The following is a 13,511-nucleotide window of genomic DNA, read 5'->3' as shown; positions in this document are numbered from 1 at the left end:
AGTTTAATGTTTGCATATCAGAGTGGTTTTTGCAAGGGTAAACAATTTTAAGTAACATGCTTCTTTTAGAATTCTTCGCGAAATAAAATCATTTACTTTCCCTAACTTTGATATGGATAAAGCGTTAGACAAAACCTGCTCATGTAGCATTATACGAGATTTTCATAATAATGGCTTCCTCGAAAGATGCTTCCTCTCAAGTTTATTCAGATTGTTTTGAAAGCTAGAACTTTATAAGTGAGGATTGGTTCTACTTTGTCAAGTTTTCTTTCAAAAACGTGTGCTTCAAGAAGTATTCTAAATGAAATTCTATATGGCCTAAAAATAAAATCTGTTTTAAAGTAATCACTTCTGCTGTTTTAGGTACGCTGTGTGTTGATGAACTGATGCTGACGAAGCTGTCAAGGTTTGGATATTTCAAGTATGTGCCCAAAGTATACATTTCAATTTTACGTCAATGAGCCACCCAGACTGTACAGTAGTTAGGGAAACCGGCTGCGATACCAAAGGGCCCGGGTTCGAGTCCCGAAAAAGGCACGGTTGTAACTATCCGTCTCATTTCGTAGGAAGTAAAGCTGGCCCACTTAAGAGGCTCCATAATAAAGTGACCACCCCTTCTGGCCTTAGTAGTGGCCAAGCCGAAGACGGCTGAAGGCCTTGCTTAAAGATTTGGGCATATTTTGGCGTTCTAAAAGCACCTAATCTCTTTACATGCTATTGAATGCCAACAGGCTAGATTTCGTCATTCCCACGTGCAGTTTCATTAAATTGCCTTCAGAACTAAAAAATTATGTTCGGGGGCATTTTCAAGTCTTCGATGCAATTGAATTTAAGTGAACGTCTGACTTCTAGCACGGTTTCGGTAAGTTCAGTAGATTCAGATCAGTAGATTTAGGTTGCTCGACCCGGCTAATATTTAAAGTTTCGAGTAAGAGCACTAGTATCGTAACAAACTAATTTGTTGTATATTCCAACTAGTAGCTCTAAATCAAGAAAAATTAAATTTTGTGTTTTATTATTTTGAATTAACTCGCTAGTAGGGAGAAAATAAATATTAAAACTTACGTATCATCCCGTCGACCGCTGGCGGAAATTTCAGCAACGGTCCCCGATCGTTACTGCGGACTGCTAATTGTTTTGATTACTAAAGGACATGGTCATCCATAATTGGCGCTGAATCGTGCTACTTTCCCGGTCGACTGAATAATACTTAAGTACCCTAATATTTGTGCATGTCTTGTTTTCACAACCAGTTTAAATGAAAATCAATAACTTGCTATCACAATCAAGGTAACTTTTAGGGATGACTGGTTGGTAAAAGTAATTAATTAGCTAGAAAGCCACCCTACAGCTATCATAGCTCAACATAATTTTATAAATGCCTTCCAAGTTATAAATCACTCTAAATAAAAATATTACCATAAATTTCTGTCAACAGATTAAAGTATTTATCCCTAATGAAAATACATTTCCTAAAATGAAATACATAAATTTCATTGCAGGTCAGAACTAACGGGGAAACGTTTGGAATCAGTTTTCACGATAGATAACCTGAATGTTCAACTTGAAGTCAATAATTTATTATGAAAGTAAAAATTACATTCAAATTGTTAATAAATAAGTTTTTTATCGGTAAACCATTCATTCAAATAATTGCACTTTATAAATTATTTTGAATTTTGCCAGTAAAGGGTGTGTGAAAACCATTCTGCTTTAAAAGTACAGACACATAAGCACAAAGAGAAAGAAAAAATTTTCTACCTCTGATGTAAGCAAACAGCAATTAAATGCTCGATGTAGTGATATTTTCGTCATAATTCCAACAATAATTTCTCTCATTAAATAAATTTTATATAACCATTATATCATCCAATTATATCGTTATAATAACAGGACATTAGTTCTCCACTTTCAAACGCATGTCCCGCTCCATTCGTTTATTGCCATGAACAAAGTGCTCAAGATTTCTTTTAGACAAAATAATTTTCCCGGACGAGAGAAAGAAAGCGTTGAAAGACAAGCATTGTTTCAGATTAAGGGGTAGAAAACAACTTCTAAATAGTATAATGAACATTTTACTTCCTTCTTCAAACCAAAAGTCTACTTTTCTTTTTACATTCCGCTTTGATGTCAAATTGTACCATTATAGTTTTTAAGTAAATCCCTAAATCGCCAAATAATTGCGTTAATTCGTTTAGAATGAGGTATGCATATTTTGTTTTATTCATTAAATGTGTTTAACTGGTTAAAACTCGTAGAATAGCTCTTGAAGAGTTGCCTGAAGGTAAACAAATACGCCGTGACGAACAGGTGTTTGTGTAAATGGTTTATTAAATAAAATAACGGTGTCGTACCTGGAGACACCTTAGAAATTTTCATTATTTAAATCGAATTCTACGGCGCAGAGTCATAAAAGTTAATTCAACCGTTTGGATTACTACGATACAGAACTCAGCTGAGTTTTATTGTTTGTTCAAGTGATTTAGTTGAAAACATGTTATCGAAGGTAAGTGATAGTTCTAAATCGTAATAAAATCAAGGCATTTCAAATCAAAATTTCCAAGTTCGTCGTTATAATTTTTATTTACAGCGTTAAAGAGACTATGCAGATGCTCAAGAATTTTCAAATTATTATGTTGGTTCAAGTGATTATCGCAAATCGTTTTAGACAAGTGTCGAAAGAGATAATACATATCATCAATGCATAGTATTAGAAAATTTTATAATAAAAGCTTTCTCGACAGTAAAACAATAAATTTCTTTATCAGGGCATAACTATTCATCGGAGTATAGAGGAAACATTACATTAGTTTTTCAGTTACAAAGTATACGCTGGTATTCCATGCTAATTCTCCAGGACTACAGAACAGATGAAAATTCCAAAATCTTTAAAATGCGGAGCTGTATTTTAACTTGCTATTCATTTTGATGCTCAAAAATCGTAAATAATTTTTTCATAGCTCACGAATGCATACCTCAGGATTATTTTACATTAATATCACAATTCATTATTTTAAATAACTTTTAAATAATGAACGAAAGCTAAAGTAATAAAAAAGTGAAATAATAAATATTTTTTGTTTGATGTCCAATAACTAATAATGCAACACTTTTAAGTATTCAGTATTATTTTGAAAATAATAGTTTAATTCATTACAGTGGAATAATAATAATATTATCATTAAAATATATTTACACAGCTTATTATAGATGAGGCCACATATTATTGAGAATTTTAGCGTTAGAATTAAATAAATGAATAATTTTTATTTATGCAGTATTTGGTATTAAATATTAAGTTGATTGGCCCAAACGTACAATTTTCCCCATCAGAATTTATATTCTTTGAAGAAATGATCACCCTCTCCGTTTTATTCTTCTCTAAGTAAAGTTTAATAAGCGATAAATTCAGAATATAAGTATAACAATATACTCAAAATTGAATTGCCTGAAAATAAAACTCATTAAATCTTAGAAGGAATCCGAATCTAATGCCAGGCCAGACAGCAACATAAACAACAGGACGAAGATCAGAATCTAACAAGTTCCGTCTGTTTCTTTCATTACTTAGGCATTCGATTTCTTGCTCTAAAACCACACAGTGAGACACACTTCAGTCAACATTACAAGTACAATGATAAATGGCCTAGCAGGAATTCCTATGTTATTGTCTAATTTATCAGGTACCTAATGAAAAGTAAATCTGAAATGCTTGAAAATTAATATTAAACTTATTGGTACGTTTACTTAACCAGTTGAAGATAGATGCAGATAAATTATAGTAAGATGTATTCAAATGCAAGTGGACAACTAGAACGTAAAACATAAAATAATCCAAATTTTAACACGAATCTACTAACATAAAATACACAAAAATGCTTGAAATCTGCTATCAATTTTTATGTTTATTTACGTTCGTTTCACAGAATTTGAAAAATAAAGCGCAAACTTTCTTTTAATTAAGAGAAAAATAACATTTTTCAAATGACGATCATAGGAGCTTCACAAGCATACGCTTTCTTTAGATGAAACTCCTAATGAAATCTGAAATTACTGATGAAAATACAAATTTAGAGAATTTTTCGTGACTTATTTTAAAGTATGATATATCAATGCCTGAATTTGGATACCAATATTTAATAACATTATTGCAAATATTTTTCGCTTCGAATTTATATTGTCCGTTCAGCCTTTCTGCTTTATTGGATATTACCCGTTTCTAGTAATATGGATTAAAAATTATATAGATATAAAATTGTGATCAATAACTTTATATAATTATTAGAATGCTATATAAATATAAATTATATTCTCTGCTCCCTCTCCGAATATAAGCAGAGTAAATCTGTCGTACACATCACTCTGTTATCTCTAGAATTATCTCTAGAAATACTGCTTAGAATATAAACATTGGTATTGTAATCATCCCTCAAAAATGACATCTTCCACACAAGAAGAAAATCATTTGGAGCAGCTGGTTGTATTTTTGCTGAGGTTTCATTACACCTGAAAGAAATTTGATAGTTTGCTGAATTTTTCTAAAAGGAAATACTGCTTAGAATATAAACATTGGTATTGTAATCTTCCCTCAAAAATGACATCTTCCACACAAGAAGAAAATCATTTGGAGCAGCTGGTTGTATTTTTGCTGAGGTTTCATTACACCTGAAAGAAATTTGATAGTTTGCTGAATGTAATCTTCCCTCAAAAATGACATCTTCCACACAAGAAGAAAATCATTTGGAGCAGCTGGTTGTATTTTTGCTGAGGTTTCATTACACCTGAAAGAAATTTGATAGTTTGCTGAATTTTTCTAAAAGGAAATACTGCTTAGAATATAAACATTGGTATTGTAATCTTCCCTCAAAAATGACATCTTCCACACAAGAAGAAAATCATTTGGAGCAGCTGGTTGTATTTTTGCCGAGATTTCATTACACCTGAAAGAAATTTGATAGTTTGCTGAATTTTTCTGAAAGTAAAACTGAAAGTTACAATAATCGTTTTTTTTTCTCTATTTTTCTTCCTTATATATATATATATATATATATTATATGAATTACTATTACCATACTTAATTTTAGTTCTTTTTATTATTCTTAATACTTGGTATTTGCCCTTTTCTATTATTCTTAAGAATGTATGAGAGTACGAATACATGCAGAGGAAACTGTGGACTCATTTGGCACTCAATGTAATATTAATTATTATTACGGAAATTAGTTCAAAACGGTTTTAAGTCTTAGATGATCCAGAGGAAGGAAACATGTATTTGGAAGTCGTTAATCGCTCAGTTAAACATTGTAAAAAAAATGTTGACAAAAGAAAACCATAAAATTAATCTCTCTTGTTTACTGCTTCAAACAGAACTTGTCAAGGGACTAGTTAAGTTTAAAACACTCGTCCCTTGACAAGTTCTGTTTGAAGCAGTAAACAAGAGAGATTAATTTTATGGTTTTCTTCTGTCAACATTTTTTTGCAATGTTTCATGTGTACTTTTCACTGCTGCTTTGATGAATTTTCATATTAATTTTAATACACCTTTAAGTGGTTTCGGTTCATGTTTACCGTACAATATGCTTACTAATAATTACTTCAGTATACCTTTTCCTTAGATAGGATAATAAGGTTTGCCACTAGAGTTGTCAGATTATCAAAAATCCATTCTTAAGCTACATGAAAGAGTTACTTCTTTATAAGAGTACATAATAAATAATGTTAGAAGCATTAGAAGCAGCGTTTATAAATTAATAATGGTATAAATCTTAATAATCATCAGTTTCACAAATTGCGAGTTAAATAAATTAGAAGTGTTAAAGATAAGAAATTATATAAGAAGTATGTTTGTTGGTTTTAAATGAAGCATAGATAAATCTAACATTTCTAAGAATTGGTAACTTATAAGGGCGCGTCGACGTTCAGTTAAAGATTGCAGAATTGCAAATTCGTAAAGTCACGTGGTCTTTCATAGTTGAATTAGGCCGCCATGAAAGTTAGCTATTTCTCGATTATTCTCACATTTAAGATTTATTTCATAGATAAACAGGCAAATGAAATTTAGCATGGAAGTATGATACATGATGACACGTCTAAATCTCCAACAAATTATTCACAGCCACTGAAAAGATAAAGAGAATATATATTTTTTTTTACTTTTGTGTGATTTTAGAATAAATAAATTTTCAAAATTCCATCCAGATAGTAGCCTCACCCTTTATTATGAAACCCAATGATAAAAATTACCCTTACTCATGACCGCATTATTGCTTTTCAGATATGGATTGTATGCGCTTTGCTGTCGATAGCTTTTGCAAGTTATTACGAAGAACACAATGAGGTAAGTTCCGCTCCGTTTCCACAGTTCAATGATAAAATGTGTTAAATAATAACATAAATGTGCTACATAAAAGAATAAGTTTACGCAACATAGATGAACGAATTTATGACGAAAACTGAAAATTGAAACTACAAAATGCCACAAAGTAAGGACTCGATAGTTTGGTAATTATTTTCCCTTTCGTTTAAAATGAAAGCTACTTTTTTCCCCGAATGTGAACTTATTTTCTAAAATTCATTATTAAATGAAATGTAGCTCGAATTTTTTTTAATTGAAGAAAGTTTAAAAGCACATGATATTCTCCGCTATTCAAATAATGCAATAAGAAAATGAATTACTCCACTTTCCCAGTTTATGTCAGATTTTTTCTTATATTTGTTATCTAATGGCGAGAATTTCTCGAAACTAGAACATATTTAAGCAATAGGCATACAAAATAAACTCACAGGAATTCATCTTACAGTATTTTATATTGAAATTTTGTGAAATATTTTAAGATTAATTTTAAACAAATTATAGTAGTTTAATTTATTTTGAACCTTTTTTAGTTAAAAAACATTTTCCCGTATTCAAGTAATTTCTATGCAAATTGCGTGACTTAGAATTTCTCAAAATGTATTGCTTTTGTCCGTTTGGGAAATCCTCGTGGTAAAATAAAAATATTTTTCAACTAATATAAAACACTTGAAACTTTCAAGTCCTCAACAAGAAAACATTTTCTGTTGTGGATTATTTTTAACTTAAAGAAGCTTAAGGAAGGCAACCGAGTCAAGTTCTTTCAGATATCAGAGCATTTCTTTGAATTTAACTCCGGTCTCATAGCACACTTGTAGAGAAATTAGGTATTGTTTTAAAGCAGGAAAGATGAAAAATGAGCAACGCCCTGGCCGGGAACCGAACCACGGACCTCTGGAATATGCGCCCAGCGTGCACACCACCAAGGCACGTTAAGAAGGCGGGAGAAATACCTTATATACTCCTCCTTTTAAAGGGCGACTGCGGTTTAGGAGACTCAATCGCCAAATCCTGGGTGTGGAGAATCATCATTCACCACCCTTTTAGTTGGGGCGCCACTTGTACAGACATTAGGTTATTTCGAAGCAGGAGTGATGAAAAATGAGCAACGGCTTCCCCGGGAATCGAACCACAGACCTCTGAAATACGCCGCCAGCGTACAGATCACTACACCACGAAGGCAACTAATATTCCATAGAGGAATATTAATAATATTCCAAGTAATAATATTCCATAGAGGATATTATTCCTTGGATAATATTATGGAAGGATATAAAACTCCTTTTTAAATTCAAAAGAGCTTGTTTCAGTTCAGTTACGAAACAGTGTTTTTAATCTTGTAAGGATTATGTTAATTTCTTTAACAGTTAAATTATGAGTTAAAGTTCCTTTCCTGTCTTCCTGAATTTCAACTTACAACTTCCGGCCAGAACGTAGTTTTAGAAACGCGTTTTGATGCAAATCGGGGAGAAGTATTTAGAGCGAAGTTCTACTGTCTTCGTCAGAGAGAACCAGTGATTCTGGCTAGCACTCTCTTTTAAGCTATTATTACGCTTGGCCGTACTTTAGGCCCTTGGTAACTTCGCCGTTATTCAGCTTTAAGGGGCAACTCGGTTACAATCTTGATTGCTTCGGCTATACCTTTTAGTTAAGATTAGTTAAATTTAGTTCTTAGTTTCCTAAGTTCAAATCCGAGTAGCGGCTTTTTTTTAAAACTCCAAGACGGAGTTTTGTTAAACTTTATTGGAATAATAAAGGGTAGTTTCACCCTTCTTACGGGTTGTCTCTATATCACGAACTTAAGCGATTAGTCGCTTACCAGCTCTTAATATTCTTCAATTTAAAAGTACACAATACAGAATCTTACAATCTAAATAAGATACAGTTCTTTGCTTTCAAAAATGAAAATTTTAGTTCAGTTTGGATTTTGTTAAGCAAGTAAGCTAATTTAAGAAAACTCATATTTTTAGATTGTGAGACCAGATTTGTACATATATTGCATTTATTGTTTTTTAAGTTTGTATTTTATATTTCCAGAAAAAAATCACCTTATGCTACATTTTAAAATTGCATGTCTATTTAATATATTCCATAACTCACGAAAAGAAGCATCAATTACAATCATGCATCCCTTTTTATTCTGAAACAAAAGGCTGTAACGCCTCTCAGGTCACATTGCTTAACTTTGAAGTTTCATTCAGTAACACTGTGAACTCACACCATGTAACCTTATAATTTAGCACAATATAGTAGACTTACCTAGCTACTTGTCAATGAATTATGTACATGCTCCCTTGTAGTGAAACACAACAATTTACGCATTTTATTATGTAATATAATCGAAGTATACTCATATTGTTCGTCCATGACTGATTTCTTATAAGAATTTAAAGTGACAACTGGATCCATTTTCAGGAGAAACAGTCATCCTTAATCATGCGGTATCATGTGTGGATGTGAAAGCAGTGATCATGTGTGAATGTGAAAACTTACTATCTATTTACTAGTTAAGACATTTTTCATTAAATAAGAATGTCTCATTAAAAGAAGAAGTAGAAAATTTTAAAGTTATATTTAAAAAAAAAGAGAATAAGGTAAAAAATAGAATAAGCTGCATGCTGAAGTTATATATGAAGAAGCCACGAGGACAAGAAGAAGATGAAATTAATGAAAAGGGAAATGAGAATTTAAGAAGAAATAATTCATAACGATGAATTTCATATTTGTCCTATATATGAAGAATGAAGGGAACATAATGGAAGCTACAGGAAGAAAAGAAGCAGCTGCTGAGTAGAAGTTTAAAGAATTCAGATATAGATGAAGAAATTTTATAGCATAAGGAAAACTAAAGATTTAGGGAAAAAGGGGTAGAATTCAAGAGGATATAGCTTATAATGAAGGACTACTTAATTGTTTATGGAAAGGCAGAAGAAGGAGGCTTCAAAGAAAAAAGATATAGACGGAAAAGGTATTAAATTACAAATAAAGGTTTTAAAAAAGAAAAAGGAAAATATTCTGTAGAAGATGGAAAGAATATGTTAACAAGTAATTCATAAAGATGGATTTCTTATTCACTATATTAAGTAAAAAAGATGGAGGAATCATTTGGGTTTAAATCCTCCCGCCTCTTCTACTGAAATTTGTTTTTAAAGTATTACTTGATACTTTTACGTTTTGCCGGCGCAGGCGATAAACTCGCCAATAATGGTACAACTGATGCCTAACAAAATATCCTCGATGGTAACCTTTAACGCCTCATTTTCAAAACAAGTCGCAGCCATTTCTTACCAGATTCATTGTTTCTTTTAATATTGGCACACAGTTACGTAGAATTTTTACCAGATAGTTCAATTTTATGTCCTAAGGCCATTCGCGGTAATTAAGTCAATTAGGATGCAATCACACCGCTCACCCGTACGCGAAAATATAGAAAAGACAAAGAAAGGGTTAAATTCATCAATTCTAATTGAGAATGCCCTAGCGAAGTAAAGCATTGCGGTTTTACATAATTTCTGAGTAAGCTATTCGTACGAATTGAAATAATTCTTGCATTCCAAATTAAGATTTAACTTGAAATTAATGTAGATAATTACTAAGAGAATTAGATTTTTATAGCGTAGTTTGCGTGAGATGAAATCACTTGGGGTCACGTGATATGAACCGGCGAATCAGGATGCTGAATCATGAAAGCATAGTAAATTCTTAAATTAATGTCTTTTTACAAATTTATTGTCTTTATTTATTGACTTTTTTAGAAAATTTTAAAGGATATTAAAATGTTTATGCCTTCAAAATACAAATTTTTAGAACTAAAATTTTTTTTATGTGTATACTGTATGTTGTCGTCAATAAAGTCTGCTTGGCGAGATTTGCGGCGGCGAAACGGAAAAATACCTATTACTTTTTTATTCTCATATTTTATTTCAATAAAGATGATGCATTTTAGAAAACAAAATAAAATGCTTTTCTTTTCTCAAACAAAACATTTTGATAAAATTAAACAATTGAATTATTTGTCTAAGCAAGTAGCTGATATTTATTTACACTAAAATAAAATACTGGACTAGTATTTTATTTACATTCCGCTAAAAACTAAACTACATAAATCCCTGACTAAAATCATAAAATAAATCCCTGACTAAAATGTTTCTTATTTATTAAACGACTTAAAATTAAACAACGGAATTTTTATTAGAGCAAAACAAAAAGTATTTCAGTACGACTAAAATAAATGAAGATATTGTAATTGATTGAGGATCTTAAATTAGAAAAAATATGAATAATAACAACGTGGCGAATACTCTTAAAATTATAATCTTTTAAGTTATTTCCATCGTCATTTATAAGGCGACATACTTGCTAACCATTGTACACCAATTTATATGTCCCTCATGAATGTTTTTAAGATATGCTGGGCCTTTTATGCTGCTTAAATCAATGCCAAAACTTAAAAAACAATGAAGTACAAACTTCAGAATACAGTCTAGCATGTGGATAAAGAGTCTTTTCAAAAATTCAAAAGATTAAAATGTTTTCAAAAAATGAATCAGACAAACAATTCTCTAAGAGTTAAGTAATATGTACCATTAGATGCAGCTTTCACTAATTACAACAAAGCTTCAAATTTTCATAAAAATTATCGCTTAGGTATATTATAAATTAAATATATTTTAATTATATCAGTTAGATACATTATTAAAAATGAAAATACATTTTAAAATATTGAGTAACAACTGAATTTAAACTTTCCGTAAATCTGAACTTTCAGTGAGCCTGAAAGATAAGTTATTGGTCTTATGCTTTATTAAATGATAGCACTATTAATGCGCGACGGCGCATAAAAATAAGCTAGAGTTTATGTGTAATGCAATGGCAGTGCATAGTTTATAAATCGTCTTAAATGTTATAGATAAAATAAAGATCGTATGCTTTGAAGAATGGCAACATTTTGAGAATTAACTGTGCATGAGAGTGCATTAAAGAAAAATTAAAACTTTTACCTTTTGTGCACTGGTAGCACATTGCATAAAAATTTCTGCATTCGTCAACTAATAACAAACTGACTATTAAAAGATAGATTAAAGAGGATCTTATGCTTTACCGAAATTCAACACTCTGAAAACCAGCTATTTGAGAAAGAAAGGGGAAAATAGATTAAAAGGCTTACTTTTGGACGTTTTCAACACTAACCAAGGTTCATGGTGATAGTGATGCTTCTATTTATTTTCTTCCATCACTTTGGGAGATTTTATATTAAGTTACCCCAAAATAAAACTCATCGTTCGATGAACTCTTGAACAAATATAAAAGGAAAGAATACTTCATCATACTTTCGTTCGAATTAATGATTGCACATTTCTCTTTAAATAAACTTGCACGTATTAATTGCTAAGTTTTAAAGCAGCTACACTAGGTATCTTTCTTTTTTAGCTCCACGAGCCGAAACCATATCACTTTGGATATGAAGCCAAAGGAAAACATGGTTCTCACTACCATAAAGAGGCAGGAGATGGCCACGGTACCGTTCATGGAAGTTATGGCTACACTGATGAGAAGGGAGTCTACCGAGAAGTGATATATGTAGCTGACCATAAAGGTTTCAGAGCTGAGGTGAAAACCAACGAACCAGGAACGACAAATCAGAATCCTGCACATGTTCGACTTGACTCTTCGTCTCATCATGACTCAGACCAAGAATGGCAGGGATATCACCAAGAACAAAGTCGTATCGATTATGCTCATCAAAACCAGCAACAGCCCACAAATTATGCTCATTATTTTCAAAGGAGGGAAGGTGAGCATGGTGGACATGAGTGATCGAATTTCGCCTAATAATCATCGTCTTGTCATGTAAATGATTTGTAAATTTCGCTGTGATATACTATTTATAAGCAAATAAAATATTCAAATTTGAAAGTGTATGAGATGTTTTGAGTTTTTTCAGTTGTATCAAGAGTGTTCTTCCCTTTCCATGAAATGGAAAGGGAAGAACACTCTTGATACAACTAATGGATTTCTAAAAGGGATTTCTAAAAGGGATTTCTAAAAGGGATTTCTAAAAGGGATCTTCCCTTTCCATGAAATGGAAAGGGAAGAACACTCTTGATACAACTAATGGATTTCTAAAAGGGATTTCTAAAAGGGATTTCTAAAAGGGATTTCTAAAAGGGATCTTCCCTTTCCATGAAATGGAAAGGGAAGAACACTCTTGATACAACTAATGGATTTCTAAAAGGGATTTCTAAAAGGGATTTCTAAAAGGGATCTTCCCTTTCCATGAAATGGAAAGGGAAGAACACTCTTGATACAACTAATGGATTTCTAAAAGGGATAAATGCACTGAAAGGAAATAAAATTATTCTTAAATTAATTCTCATAATATTCACATTATACACTTACTGCCTACTGCTATTAAAGATGGACGGCAGTGGATTGAACCTAAATTCTTAATGAACCTAAGAGTAGCAGGGTGTTACAAAGATTTTTTTAAATTCTAGATGTTTCCAAATCAAATTACTATTCTATATTTCTAAACTATTCTTTACTTTTTGGAGAGACAGTAATTCAAACAACTAAGTTAAGATTATAAATCCAACTACTGAATAAACACACGAATATAATGCAACAAAGCTTATCACATGCACAAATTTTCAAATTTGAAACATTATGAATAAAAAGCTGTAAGTTGAAGTCTTGCGCGTATAACTTGATTTTAAACTTACCTTTTTTTTCTTAGAAATACGTCCATTGCATAGCCGGCAACTACAAGCTAAAAGATAAAGAACACAGAATAGGTAACCATAATAAAGGACCGTGTTCAAGGATACTAAAGTTGCAGTTAATTGCATTACCAACACGTAAATCTCATTTATGTATTAATCAAATCTTTATTATTTAAGAACACGTCTGCACAGGGTAGATGTGGTAAACAAAAGGGGAATAAAGAGCAATCAGCTATTAGAAAAATAATAAAGCTTTACATACTAGTAATGCACAGCACTAGATTTCCGGCAGAATTGGCTGTTTTAATGACAATTAGCAAGATTACGCCCTGGTTGTTATATGACAAACCAGCTACCAAAAATGTATAAACTAGCATTTTGTAGCAAATTTTAGCATGTCCAACTAAGAAACATGACAATTAGCAAGATTACGCCCT

At 31.6% G+C, this 13,511-nt stretch overlaps 1 protein-coding gene across 1 annotated transcript; it reads left to right on the top strand.

The window, feature by feature from the left end:
• Positions 1-2,370: 2,370 nt before the first annotated feature.
• Positions 2,371-12,273, top strand: LOC118185217 (cuticle protein 10.9-like). The gene is made up of 3 exons (XM_035355041.2): positions 2,371-2,506; positions 6,275-6,337; positions 11,783-12,273. The coding sequence occupies exons 1-3, from the start codon at positions 2,495-2,497 to the stop codon at positions 12,167-12,169; spliced, it is 462 nt and encodes a 153-aa protein (XP_035210932.1). The 5' UTR covers positions 2,371-2,494; the 3' UTR covers positions 12,170-12,273.
• Positions 12,274-13,511: the final 1,238 nt, after the last annotated feature.

Source organism: Stegodyphus dumicola, chromosome 5 (assembly GCF_044657685.1).
Source record: "Stegodyphus dumicola isolate Sdum_Otavi_A_Nest chromosome 5, ASM4465768v1".
NCBI classification, from domain to species: Eukaryota; Metazoa; Arthropoda; class Arachnida; order Araneae; family Eresidae; genus Stegodyphus; species Stegodyphus dumicola.
This window is presented reverse-complemented; position numbering and strand designations above follow the sequence as displayed.

Coding starts and splice junctions, on each gene's coding strand:
- LOC118185217 (XM_035355041.2), top strand. Junction 6,338..11,782: donor ATTACGAAGAACACAATGAG/GTAAGTTCCGCT, acceptor TTTCTTTTTTAG/CTCCACGAGCCGAAACCATA.